We start from the raw sequence: 14,875 nt of genomic DNA, 5'->3' as shown, positions 1-14,875 counted from the left end.
TGTTGGCCATGTTATTAAATGCATATAGGAAAGGCCCACCCGCACGTTCGTGAAACGAAAGATTTATCAGTGCCATTCCCCCAGGTCGCAGCGCTCTGACCTCCTCATAGTTTGCGGTCGTGGTGCCCGACCGCACTGACATGTCCCGCTCGGCCACAGCTCATCTTCTTTGCAGCAGACCCACCGGGCTGCCCGTGGTGAAGGCCCTCCTCTCCTTCTCCTCGGCTCCCTCCTGCATCTTCCTTACGTCTGTCATCGTGATGACCCGCACGGTTGCCACCAGCACATGCAATGGGTTGGAGGCAGCGCAGACAGGAGGGACCGACGTCTCAGGTGGCGCTTGGATTGGGAGACGCTGCCGGCAGCGATTGGATGTTGAGAAGCTGCCGGCGGCTATTGGCTGGTGAGGCAGGGCTTGGGGATTTCTATTGGCTGTGAGGCGGCGGTCAGCAAAAAACAGCGCGTCATGCGGGACCCGCTCACTTTTAAAATCTGAGTCCCTCACTGCCCGTAGCGCGTAAAAACGCGCCATAGCGCGTATTTTGCGATCACTGCAGATATTTTGTTTGTTCCTTAAATGAATGAGAAATCATTGCAGTGTGTACACAGCATTAGTGTACAACTCAAAGAAAGAGGGGTATCTTCAACCAGTGCTCCTATTGATTGCAGAATCTAAAATTAACGGTAACATCTACACCAAAATTAACTGGAAACTTTCAAATAATATATAAACATTTTTTAACCAAAACAAAAATGTAACAAGCAAAAGTGCCTTCAACTTAAGTTATCAAATGTCCATTCATATCCCCCACAAATAAGTACTCTAGAACCATTATGTTTATCAAATGTTAACACACTCTACTGATACCAATTCTTTGCATCTAATTCTTTTTTTATATCAAATAACTTAGATATGCTTTGAGATATTATTCTCACACTACAATCATACCCCTTTTCCACTAGCTCTAAAAACATGGGTAAACGCGCGGGGGCGCGCATTTACCCATGTTTTTTTTTCTAGTGGAAACGGCCCCCCCACCCCTGCAAATTCCCGGATCAAGTGATCCGTGAATCCTACCCGGGTAGCTTAGCGGGATGAACACGAGTTCAACCCGGTAAGCTCCCGTTCACAGAGTATGGAAGGGCGGCGCTGGGAGATAATATGATCTCCCAGCGCCGCCCCTGCCACGTCACCTGCAGCGTCTCCAACCCGGCAATATGCCGGGTTGGTGAGCGCAGTGTAGAAAGGGGCTCTAGCACGGGTCGCAGCCGTGTCAGGCTCCCGGCTGTGACCCATGCTAGCTAGTGGACAAGGGGAATCAGTGACTGGTATGCAATGCTGCACATGCAGTAGACACCATGCCCATCCACCTGAAAAAGATACAGCGCTCTTCTTTTACAGAAGACTTCTTTTGGCAGCATATGGAGGGGTTCAAAATCTCAAAATGGAACAAATAAGAAATACGAGCAACCAATAGTGAAATTCCTTTGATTGGCTCTCAACTATACATTTAAATGCGAGTGGTTCCATCATCTCTAACGGAGCCAATCGCAGAATTTCACTGTTTGCTGTTCCGATTTTTCCCATGTTCCATTTTGAGATTTTAAACGTTACAATCTGTTGCCAAAAGAAAGGCTGATTGATGCAGCAGCTTAAAGGTGGATAGGCAGTGTCTAGTGCGTGTGCACCAGGGTACATCATAACTTGTCATTGTAGTGTGATCAACATTTCTCAGACTGTACAGGGTGAGGCAAAAAAAAAAAAAAATCCCAGATTTTAAAGGTTAACAAAGGCATGGTAAATTCTATTCAAAATTTTAGTGCATAATCTAAAAATGTTTATTTTCCATCGGTTTTGAATAGGATATTGTCATTTCTTGGAGTATAGCAGCTTTCAGTTCATGAATGGTTGGATCTTGGTCGATGTTTGTAGACCTCAACTTTCAGATGGCAGTGTTTGCTGTGTAGAGGCCTTTCTTGAAGCAGATGAGGATTGTTTTCCGCCCAGTAATGAAAATTCTGCTTGTTAATGTAGCCAGACAAATGAGAAGTGAACAAATGATGCACCGAGCTATGAGACTTCAGAAATCGACTGCAAAGGTGTATCAGGAATGACAGCCACCATCTTGCCGATATTATATTCAAAACCAATGTAAAAACTGTATTCTATGCACTTATACATTATGTACTGAATTTCTGAGTAGCACTTACCATGCTTTTTTTGTAAAGCTTTAAGAACCTTTTTTGCCTCACCCTGTATTTATCAAGAGAAGATTAATATGTTGAACTTTTTATAATAGTATTCTTGTGGTGATCAACCCTTTTACCAAAGTATTTAAAAAATGTACAGCCGCATTGTGAAAACTATAGTGATGAATACAGGACCATAAATATTCATTCATGATGTGTTCATCTCGCAGTAAACAAACAAAGACGCATGCCGGCAGAGGGGAACTGGAGTATCATCACTGGTGGGAATGCACTATTAAAGTTTCTAACCACACAGAAGGCCTTTGTAAATTGTGCTACATTGCCGATATTGTGCAGGACTCCAAAGTAGCCAGTGCAATGAAGTTACATATGTTGCTCTATTGCTTTAATGAAACTAAGCTGTAAGTACATTCACACAACTTAAGTGCAAAAAAAATAACAAGCAAAACTAGACTGGTAGTAAAAGGATTTCAGTATGGACTGGCAACCACTTTCCATCAGCAATTCATACTAGACAAGGTTGACACAACTAAATGAAGCAGGCATCTTTTCACCATACCAGTCTACATGTTTTTACACTTACAGAAGCTTGATTTGTTTTTCTCAAATGTCAGTGAATATTAGACTGTAGGGTCGGTTCAATTGTTTGCGGCATCTAATTTTCCCATATAAACGGAAATATTTAGACGCCCTAACTATTGCCCCAATTCGATAGTTGTTGGGTTTAGCCACAAGAAGATATGTCATCCCTGCGGCAACCGGGCGTCTAAATGGAACAATGTAAGTGCTCCTTTTTGTTCCCCCTAGCAGTAGCCGCAGGGAAAAAAAACTATTAAGTCAGCCCCTTTGGGGTAGATGTATGAACTGCAGATATGGGATAGGACCACTTCTCCCCCATGTATGAATGCAGGGAAGTATGGCAAAGCTGTCCCTGGCGGCGGATGCCAGCTCAGAGCTGCACAGGGATATCTTGCGATTATAGCGAGATCTTGCGCATGCACTCGAGCAAGCCGGGGGGAGTGATGCGCTGTGGGTGCTGACAGACATTGCAGGTGGGCTTATACATTTCGGCACTAGTGATTTCCACTTTGCCTCAGTAAAGAGGCAAAATGGTAAGAGCCATACCAGCACGATATGTGCCAGAATCATGCATCTGCCCCATTGGTGTCTATGTACGAAGGACTCATTTGTCAATAATAAAAATTGTATTTATATAGTGTTCTTTCCCCAATAGGACTGAAGGCACTAAACAGAATTAACACATAACAGTACAGAAACAATTAAGAACAGAAAAGCTTTTCATAAAATACAAAGAGCATGGAGATATTAAAAGGACAATTATGGATATGCTTGAGTTCATTTTTGAAGGATTCTAGAGTGGGGGCCTCTCAAACTGTACGGGTAAGCGAGTTCCATAAAGATGGAGCCACATGGCTAAAAGCTCGACCCCTAGATGAATTACAGGAGATTATAGGTACTGCTAATAGGCCTTCATCTACAGATCACAGTAATCGAGTGGGGCAGTATGGAATCAGAAGCTGCTTCAGGTACCTTGGGACCTGGTCATGTAGTGCTTTGATAGTCAGCAAGCCAATCTTGAAGACGATTCACCATTTTACCAGTAGCCAGTGGAGTGAGTAGAGAATGGGTGTTATGTTGCTGGAATAGGGCTGGTTGGTTAACGACCTGGCAGCTGCGTTTTGTACCATGTAAGTGGTGCATTTCTTTTGCTGGGAGACTTTTGGCAGATCTTCAGAAAGAATTAAGTGCTTGATTCCGGCTATGTTCCTCAGATGAAAGAATGAGAATTTGATTGTGGCTGATATCTGATGTTTAAGTGTCAAACCACCATCCAGGACAATCAATGAGTGATTAAACTTGTTGTGTATGATGCAATACACACAAAATAGAAAAAAAACGCACTACACTGAAGAACTACAGTACTTATAAAGAGTATGTCCGTAAGCGCGGCCTTAACAGTATCCTGATCTTCTATTTCTCCAAATCCTCAACAGTTATTCAATCCACAGAATGTCTCTCAGACATAAAACAGAAAATAAGAATTTACTTACCGATAATTCTATTTCTCGTAGTCCGTAGTGGATGCTGGGGACTCCGTCAGGACCATGGGGAATAGCGGGCTCCGCAGGAGACAGGGCACATCTAAAAAGCTTTTTAGGTCACATGGTGTGTACTGGCTCCTCCCCCCACGACCCTCCTCCAAGCCTCAGTTAGGTACTGTGCCCGGACGAGCGTACACAATAAGGAAGGATCTTGAATCCCGGGTAAGACTCATACCAGCCACACCAATCACACCGTACAACTTGTGATCTGAACCCAGTTAACAGTATGATAACAAAACGAAGTAGCCTCCGAAAAGATGGCTCACAACAATAGTAATAACCCGATTTTTGTAACAATAACTATGTACAAGCATTGCAGACAATCCGCACTTGGGATGGGCGCCCAGCATCCACTACGGACTACGAGAAATAGAATTATCGGTAAGTAAATTCTTATTTTCTCTAACGTCCTAGTGGATGCTGGGGACTCCGTCAGGACCATGGGGATTATACCAAAGCTCCCAAACGGGCGGGAGAGTGCGGATGACTCTGCAGCACCGAATGAGAGAACTCCAGGTCCTCCTTAGCCAGAGTATCAAAATTTGTAAAATTTTACAAATGTGTTCTCCCCTGACCACGTAGCTGCTCGGCAAAGTTGTAATGCCGAGACTCCTCGGGCAGCCGCCAAGGATGAGCCCACCTTCCTTGTGGAATGGGCATCTACATATTTCGTCTGTGGCAGGCCTGCCACAGAATGTGCAAGCTGAATTGTACTACAAATCCAGCGTGCAATAGACTGCTTAGAAGCATGAGCACCCAGCTTGTTGGGTGTATACAGTATAAACAGCAAGTCAGACTTTCTGACTCCAGCCGTCCTAACTATATATATATATATATATATATATATATATATATATATATATATATATATATATATATATATATATATATATATATATATATATATATTTTTAGGGCCCTGACCACGTCTAGTAACTTGGAGTCCTCCAAGTCCCTAGTAGCCGCAGGCACCACAAGAGGTTGTTTCAGGTGAAAACGCTGACACCCCTTTATGAAGAAACTGGAGACGAGTCCCAGTTCTGTCCTGTTCAAATGGAAAATTTTAATATGGGCTTTTGTAAGACAAAGCCGCCCATTCTGACAATCGCCTGGCCGAGGCCAGGGCTAACAACATGGTCACTTCCCATGTGAGATATTTGTCAACAGCATGGTCACTTTCCATGTGAGATATTTCAAATCCACAGATTTGAGCGGTTCAAACCAATATGATTTTAAGAAATCCCAACACTATGTTGAGATCTCACGGTGCCCCTAGGGGCACAAAAAAGCTGTATATGCAATACATCCTTTACAATCTGGACTTCAGGAACTGAAGTCAATTCTTTCTGGAAGAAAATCTACAGGGCCGAAATTTAAATGTTAATGAACCCCAATTTGAGGTCCAAAACACTCCTGTTTTCAGGAAGTGTAGAAATCGACCTAGTTGAATTTCCGTCGTGGAGCCTTCCTGGCCTCACCCACGCAACATATTTTTACCACATGTGGTGATGACGTTGTGCGGTCACCTCCTTCCTGGCTTTGACCAAGGTAGGTATGACCTCTTATGGAATGCCTTTTCCCCTCAGGATCCGGCATTCAACCGCCATGCCGTCAAACGCAGCCGCGGTAAGTCTTGGAATAGACCTGGTACTTGCTGAATCAAGTCCCTTCTTAGCTCCCCAGGCCCTTAGTCCTCTGTGAGCATTTCTTGAAGTTCCGGGTACCAAGTCCCTCTTGGCCAATCCGGAGCCACTAGTATAGTTCATACTCCTCTATGTCTTATAATTCTCAATACCCTGGTTATGAGAAACAGAGGAGGGAACACATACACAGACTGGTACACCCACGGTGTTACCAGAACATCCACAGCTATCGCCTGAAGGTCTCATGACCTGGCGGAATACCTGTCCCGTTTTTTGTTCGGGCGGGACGCCATCATGTCCACCTTTGGTCTTTGCCAACGGTCCACAATCATGTTGAAAAAACTTCCCTATGAAGTTTCCACTCTCCCGGGTGGAGGTCATGCCTGCTGAGGAAGTCTGCTTCCCAGTCGTCCACTCCCGGAAAGAACACTGCTGACAGTGCTATCACATGATTTTCCGCCTAGCGAAAAATCCTTGCAGTTTTCACTGCCCTCCTGCTTCTTGTGCCGCCCTTCTGTTTACGTGGGCGACTGCCGTGATGTTATCCCACTGGATCAATACCGGCTGACCTTGAAGCAGAGGTCTAGCTAAGTTTAGAGCATTATAAATTTGCTCTAAGCTTATTTATGCGGAGAGAATTCTCCAGACTTAATCACACTTCCCTGGAAATTTTTTTCCCTGTGTGACTGTTCCCCAGCCTCTCAGGCTGGCCTCCGTGGTCACCGGCATCCAATCCTGAATGCCGAATCTGCGGCCCTCTAGAAGATGAGCACTCTGTAATCACCACAGGAGAGACACCCTTTTCCTTGGATATAGGGTTATCCGCTGATGCATCTGAGGATGCGATCCGGACCATTTGTCCAGCAGATCCCACTGAAGAGTTCTTGCGGGAAATCTGCCGAATGGAATTGCTTCGTAATAAGCCACCATTTTTACCAGGACTCTTGTGCAATGATGCACTGACACTTTTCCTGGTTTTAGGAGGATCCCGATTAGCTCGGATAACTCCCTGGTTTTCTCCACTGGGAGAAACACGTTTTTCTGGACTGTGTCCAGAATCTTCCCTAGGAACAGTAGACGTGTCGTCGGAAAAAGCTGCGATTTTGGAATATTTAGAATCCACTCGTGCTGTCGTAGAACTACTTAAGATAGTGCTACTCCGACCTCCAACTGTTCTCTGGACCTTGCCCTTATCAGGAAAGCGTCCATGTTTCTTTTAAGAAAAATCCTCATTCCGGCCATTACCTTGGTAAAGACCCGGGGCGCCGTGGACAATCCAAACGGCAGCGTCTGAACTAATAGTGACAGTTCTGTACCAGGAACCTGAAGTACCCTTGGTGAGAAGGGCAAATTTGGACCTGTAGGTAAACGTCCCTGATATCCAGTGACATCATATCGTCCCCTTCTTCCTGGTTCGCTATCACTGCTCCGAGTGACTCCATCTTGATTTGAACGCTTGTATGTAAGTGTTCAAATATTTCAGATCTCACCGAGCCGGTTGGCTTCAGTACCACAATATAGTGTGGAATACTACCCCCTTCCTTGTTGTAAGAAGGGTACTTTGATTATCACCTGCTGGGAATACAGCCTGTGAATTGTGTGAGGGGGAGACGTCTCGAATTTCCAATGTACACCTGGGATATTACATGTAGGATCCCGGAGTTCCCTTGCGAGTGTTGCTGAAACTCTTGAGATGACCCCCTACCGCACCTGAGTCCGCTTGTACGGCCCCAGCGTTATGCTGCGGACTTGGCAGAAGCCGTGAGGAGCTTCTGTTCCTGGGAATGAGCTGCTTGCTGCAGTCTTCTTCCCTTTCCTCTCCCCCTGGGCAGATATGACTGGCCTTCGCCCGCCTGCCCGTATGGGGACGAAAGGACTGAGACTGAAAAGACTGTGTCCTTTTCTGCCAATATGTGACTCGGGGTAACAAAAGGTGGATTTTTCAGCTGTTGCCATGGCCACCAGGTCCAATGGACCGCCCCTTTATACGGCAATACTTCCATATGCCGTCTGGAATCTGCCTCACCTGACCACTGTCGTGTCTTCGTCTGGCAGATATGTACATCACATTTACTCTTGATGCCAGAATGCAAATATGCCTCTGCGCATCACACATATATAGAAATGCATCCTTAAAATGCTCTATAGACAATAAAATCCTGTCCCTGTCAAGGGTATCAAAATTTTCAGTCAGGAAATCCGACCAAGCCCCCTCAGCGCTGCACATCCAGGCTGAGGCGATTGCTGGTCGTAGTATAACACCAGTATGTGTGTATATACTGTTATGATATTTTCCAGCTTCCTATCAGCTGGCTCCTTGAGGGCGGCCGTATCTGGAAACGGTAACGCCATGTTTTTTATAAGCGTGTGAGCGCCTTGTCCACCCTAAGGTGTGTTTTCCAACTCGCCCTTACTACTGGCGGGAAAAAGGGTATACCGCCCATAACTTTCTGTCGGAGGAACCCCACGTATCATCACACACTTCATTTAATTTATCTGATTCAGGCAAAACTACAAGTAGTTTATTCCCACCCTACAAAATACCCTTATTTGTGGTACTTGTGGTATCAGAAATACGTAACACCTCCTTCATTGCCCTTAACATGTAACTTGTGGCCCTAAAGGAAAAATACGTTTGTTTCTTCACCGTCGACACTGGGGTCAGTGTCCATGTCTGTGTCTGTCGACCGACTGAGGTAAATGGGCGTTTTTACAAGCCCCTGACGGTGTCTGAGACGCCTGGACCGATACTAATTTGTCCGCCGGCTGTCTCATGTCGTCAACCGGCTTGCAGCGTGTTGACATTATCACGTAATTCCATAAGTAAGCCATCCATTCTGGTGTCGACTCCCTAGAGAGTGACATCACCATTACAGGCAATTTTCTCCGTCTCCTCACCAACATTTTCCTTATACATGTCGACACACACGTACCGACCTACAGCACACACATACAGGGAATGCTCTGATAGAGGACAGGACCCACTAGCCCTTTGGGGAGACAGAGGGAGAGTTTGCCAGCACACACCAAAAGCGCCATAATGTATATAACAACCCTAGAAGGTGTTGTTTCTATATATGGGCTCTTAATATATAATTATATCGCCAATTTATGCCCCCCTTCTCTTTAACCCTGTTTCTGTAGTGCAGGGGAGAGTGGGAGCCTTCCTCACCAGCAGAGCTGGTCAGGAAAATGGCGCTGAGTGCTGAGGAGAATAAGCTCCGCCCCTTTCACGGCGGGCTTTTCTCCCGGTTATTAGGAAAACTGGCCTGGGTTAAATACATACATATAGCCTTAATGGCTATATGTGATGTATTTATTTGCCAAATAGGTATTTATATTGCTGCCCAGGGCGCCCCCAGCAGCGCCCTGCACCCTCCGTGACCGTGTCAGTGAGCCGTGTAGCAACAATGGCGCACAGCTGCAGTGCTGTGCGCTACCTCTCTGAAGACTGTGAAGTCTTCTGCCGCCTGTTTCCGGACCTCCGTTCCGCCGTCTTTCTTCAGCGTCTGTAAGGGGGATCGGCGGCGCGGCTCCGGGACGAACCCCAGGCTGACCTGTGTTCCGACTCCCTCTGGAGCTCAGTGTCCAGTAGCCTAAAACTTCAATCCTCCTGCACGCAGGTGAGTTGCAAGTCTCTCCCCTAAGTCCCTCGTTGCAGTGATCCTGTCGCCAGCAGGAATCACTGATTAGAAACCTAAAAAAAAACTTTACTAAACAGCTCCTTAAGAGAGCCATCCAGTTTGCACCCTTCTCGGACGGGCACAAAAACCTAACTGAGGCTTGGAGGAGGGTCGTGGGGGGAGGAGCCAGTACACACCATGTGACCTAAAAAGCTTTTTAGATGTGCCCTGTCTCCTGCGGAGCCCGCTATTCCCCATGGTCCTGACGGAGTCCCCAGCATCCACTAGGACGTTAGAGAAAAAACTAATTTATGGTGTGGTATGTTTCAAGAGTCCAATACAGACAGCAAGGAGCCGACCCTATATGCAAAGTTATATAGATCATGTAACCCATGTATGGAAAAAGAAATCAAGGGCCACCCAGTGTTTAGTATGGGGATATCTAAATCAGATGCTCGCATTAATGCTTATATTGATCGATATGTTTCATACATATAAAAGTATCTAATCTCTGATCAGTCATGTTTTAAAATGGTATCAATAGATGGGGCACCACGTGCTCAGGATACGTATGCTTACATATAACAGTTCTTTTGCTGGTCTGTCCTCTTATACCCCTTTCAGACCGCAACTGACGGGTGGCAATCGGGAGCTGTACACGGATGCAACACGCATGAGGCCCCTTTCACACTGGCACCCCCAACCCGGCATATTGCCCAATTGTAGACGTAAGTGGTGACACGTGCAGAGGCAGAGCTTAGAAATCAGATGATCTCCATATGCCGCCCATCCATGCAGCGTGGACGACCCAGGTTGAAGCCGTATTCAACCCCTAGTTGACCAAAGGTATATCCCCTGGGCCCTTTCAGACCGCACTGCAACCCGGATAAGTGCACGCTCATGTGCAATAACCCGGGTTACAAGCTGGCGGTCTGAAAGGGGTATTAGTTAAGACATTAAACACACAATCCATGCTGGTAGAGAGGTCCATAAACACCACACAAATACTTGTTATGGGAACATACAAGACCTGATATATGCAAGCATACATGTAAGCTCAACTTCCTAGATGTATCCTGAGCATGTGATGACCCATCTATTGATACCGTTTTATACTACGAGAGATTAAAGATACTTTTATATGTATGAAAAATATTGGTTGGGATTCAAATCTCCACCCCCTTTCCCGTCCGCTGGCAGTATTGTAATGTTTCTGTGGACAGGCGCGACAAGTTCACTTCAGCTCGCTACCCCTGGGGGTAGGGAGCTGAAATGCACGTAAAGAGACCCGTTTGGGCGTCCAAATGGGTCTTTTAACACTCATTACTTTAATTGGGTTTAGGTGCTTTGCGCGCATAAACCCTAGTGTAATGGGCGCAATCAGCACGGGCATTTGAATATCGCCCCTCGATCTCCCGTCACTTTAGGCAGGAGATCGGGGGTGCGATAGCATTCAAATTCCCCCCATAGATCAATTTAAGCATTAATGCGAGCATTCGATTACGCTACTGAGCACAGGTGACCCCTGATTTCATTTTTCATACACCGATTACATGATCTATATAACTTTGGAAATAGGGTTTACTCCTGGCTGTCTATACTGGTCTCTTGAAACATACTACACCATAAATGTGTTTTTTTCTGGTTTATGTCTGGAAGACATTCTGTGGATTGAATAACTTTTGAGGAATTAGAGAAAAAGAAGGTTAGTATACCGTGAAGGCCTAAAACGCTTTACAAGTACTGTATCTCTTCAATGGAGAGCGTGATTTTTATTTTGTGTTTATTGCTTTGTACATATCCAGTTTGACAACACTGGGAGAGATCTACGGCTGCTCCTTTCTTGCGTAGAGTTGCAGTATCTATTTTTTCCTGTATCATCGTGTATGATAAATGGTGCTCCAGCCAATCAGTTCCTGTCATGTGTTTGAAAAATGACAGTAAAATGGTGCTCCAGCCGATCAGCACCTATCAAACACAGCACATTTTATCATTCACAACACGTTTTACCACTTGTTGACAAATGGGCCCCTAATCCTTTAAGGTGGATGGAGATAAAGTACCATGGGGGCAGATGTATTAACCTGGAGAAGGGATAAAGAAGTGATAAACCAGTGATAAGCGCAAGGTGATAACGCACCAGCCAATCATTACAGATTTGAAAAATGGCAGTTAGGAGCCGAGTGGCTGGTGCGCTTATCACTTCTTTATCCCTTCTCCAGGCTCAATACATCTGCCCCCATATTACAGGCTGTGTTTGAAAAATGACAGTTAGAAGCTGATTGGCTTTAACCCTGTCCACTATTTATTTCCAAAGCTTAGCACACTGACCCCTTTAAGACAGTACAAAACAATGAATGATACCCCAGTCCGTAAATGAATTAAATACTCCAGAATTAAAAAGTGTGAAAGAACTGAAGAATTAAAACTTGGAACGCTCTCCGCCAAACTATGCAAGCACAATATACATCTCAGTGACTGAATCAGCCATGAAAGGCAATGGTGCAAGTAAAGGGAACAATCGGCACTGATAAGCTAGCCATAATGGGTAACATTTATTAAAACAAAAAAAAAAAAAACAATGCTACTGGCAAACAAGTCCAAAACCAACTGAGACATGGGCTATACAAAACACAAGATTAGCTGGGTACACAGATGATTTGTAAACAGTTTGCCCGATTCTAATAGATCAGAACAACAGAATGTTAATATTGCCCAGTGTGTACCCAATATGTGGCCGATTACACCAGCTCCCGCGGGCCATCAGCGACATTGCCTGTTGGAGCAGCATGCAGCTAAATCTGGCGACATGGAACCCACTCCCCCCAGCATCAGCAAGTGTGCATGCACGTGCGCACTTGCTGATGCCGGCACCCCTGGCGGGTCCCATCGCCACTGTCATCGTGCTGGTTACACATTGTCTAATGTGTACCCAGCTTTAGAAAAAAAAAAGCAGTAATGCCATCTTTTGCCAATTTCTTCTGTATACTGGTGGGGATAGAGGAAGTACTTTTGTTTGCAAAAATCTTACTTTAATAATACTACTGACAGATACCATTAAAAAAAAAAAAAAAAGACACACAAGGCAATTTTTTTATACACAGGTGCAAAAGATTTCTGAGACGTTCCAAACGTTCATCTTTTTAAGAAGTTTGGAGCCAAAAAAAAAAAAATTAAATAAATTTGTAGGCATATACAGTAATTCCTAAAGCACCCCCGACATTATCCAAAGACCTGGGACGCAGTCTGTTAATATCATATGAGCCAGCAGCAGCAAATCTGTTGTTTATGTTTATTTGCAATATATAGGTGACTTTCTACAATTTACTGCAGATATGACAAGCCACTCACACGTTGTAATAGGGTCTTCTCCTTCCAACATGGGGAGAGGGCTGCCATCCACACACAAGAGCGAGGAGGAATCCAGCACCGGGAGACCTGGCACCGAGGCCCCGGCATTGCTGGCCACCAAGGTGCAGGCGTCCCCTACCTATGCTGCTGCACACGGGCTCTAATCCATGGCCCCAGTGTCTCATCCAGCGCGGCCGGCGGGGACAATCAGCACAACAATCCCCATTGTACATTGAGCCTCCTCCGCCATCACCCCACTCACCGATCAGGCCAGCGCATCCCGCAGACGGTACCCGCGGCCCGGACCGGCCACCCCGCGACCGCTGTGCACTCCCACTGCGATCCTGCCCATCATCCCCGGCCATTCGGGGCCCAGACAAAGCCCGGCAGCCAGACCCCCACCACCCTTACTCACTCACTGACTACGGGCCGCCATCATTACCCACATCCCCCCACCAGCCTCTCTCACCACGAATAGGTCTGCTCGGCCATGGCGGCGGCGGTGGCGTCTCCTCCAGGGGGTCAGGACTACGGCCCAGTGTTGGTCAGCGGCGTTTCTGCGGCTTCGCGCATAACATGGCGGACGGGTCTAGTGTGCGGTGGTGCAGGGATCCCGAGGAGATAGGCCCATGGCAGTCGGTAAGACGGAGGCAGTCGGTAAGACGGAGGCAGCGAGCACCGGACTAGCGGTGACGGAGGGATCGCGGCTGCGCGCTCGGGACTTACTGCAAGCACCGCGCGCGACTCCGCTACGCTCGCTGAGAGTGCGCGCACACGCGATACGCAGATCGCGTCGCGTGCTCGGAGTGGGCGTGGCTCGGTGGTAAAACTCACTCCCTATTACGTAACTGCGAGAGCTGCTGGCTACACGCTCGGTGCACAGATGTATGCAGTGGTTACAATGAAATAGGAAATAGATACTATGGAGGCTATTCAATTGTTGGAAAGATTGTTTTTACTAATGGGCATCTATCAGAGCTGTTCAAATGGTGCTCCAATCAGATAATTGGAGAGAGACTGCGCTCACTGGGATGGGGGGTTAGTGCTGCTAGGCCTAGAGGTATCCTACCTCCGTACTAATGTTAAGCAATGGTGAGGTCAGCGCACTTGTGGGAGAGAAGGAATGTGAGAGAAAGGGTGAAGATGGAAAGGGATGGAGAAAGAAGGGATGAAAGAAAATGGGAAGAGTACCCACCACTCTTATTATTAATTCTAGAAGTTTTGAGCAGAAGTGTACCATTCAGGAGGGTACACTGAAAAGGGTGGTCTGCATGACACACCTGACAGTGGGAACATACCACCCTAATAAACATCATTATATTACGACATATGGTCATTTGTAAACACTATCATACATCAAATTGTCACATCACTTTCTTCCCATTTTCTTTCATCCCTTCTTTCTCCATCCCTTTCCATCTTCACCCTTTCTCTTACATTCCTTCTCTCCCACAAGTGCGCTGACCTCACCATTGCTCCAATCAGATGCCCATTAGCTGCAACAATTACGTTCCTGCTCAAACAATTGAATAGCAACACTTATAGCTAAAGAACAAACATTTGAATAGCCCCCATCTATCTTCCAAATCATGTGGTCTCTTAGTAGCACAGTAGTAACAATTACTGTAAATAATTGCAGATACTGTAGTCAGGGCAGTCGAGAGCCAGGATGGGCCCAGGTACTTTCTAAGGGGCCTAATCACAGAAGGTGTGGTCATGTACCCTTAGAAAAAAATAGTATTTTAAGCAACTCCATGGCCACACTGCAGCCCAGTACACAGCGACATGTAAAAAGTGTAAAAAGGCTGTGGAAAAGAGCTGCATCTGCTGCTGCTAGGTAAGGGGGAGGTGGCCTGGGCCCCTACTGGACCCTCACTGGGCCCCTCCATCAGACTTGGGCCAGGGTAATTTGTACCCTCTCCCC

At 46.2% G+C, this 14,875-nt stretch overlaps 1 protein-coding gene across 2 annotated transcripts in view; it reads right to left on the bottom strand.

Annotated features, from left to right (window-relative positions):
• The window catches only part of SPPL3 (signal peptide peptidase like 3), a 252,056-nt gene extending 238,301 nt beyond the window's left edge, over positions 1-13,755 (bottom strand). Inside the window, exon 1 of one of the 2 annotated variants that reach the window (XM_063913106.1) lies at positions 13,421-13,755. In XM_063913106.1, coding sequence (XP_063769176.1) covers positions 13,421-13,443 — 23 coding nt within the window. In that variant the 5' untranslated portion in view covers positions 13,444-13,755. The remainder of the gene's footprint in view (positions 1-13,420) is intronic. The other variant, XM_063913105.1, reaches the window with a different exon arrangement.
• Between the last annotated feature and the right edge of the window lie 1,120 nt (positions 13,756-14,875).

This window comes from Pseudophryne corroboree, chromosome 1 (genome assembly GCF_028390025.1).
Source record: "Pseudophryne corroboree isolate aPseCor3 chromosome 1, aPseCor3.hap2, whole genome shotgun sequence".
NCBI lineage: Eukaryota > Metazoa > Chordata > Amphibia > Anura > Myobatrachidae > Pseudophryne > Pseudophryne corroboree.
This window is presented reverse-complemented; position numbering and strand designations above follow the sequence as displayed.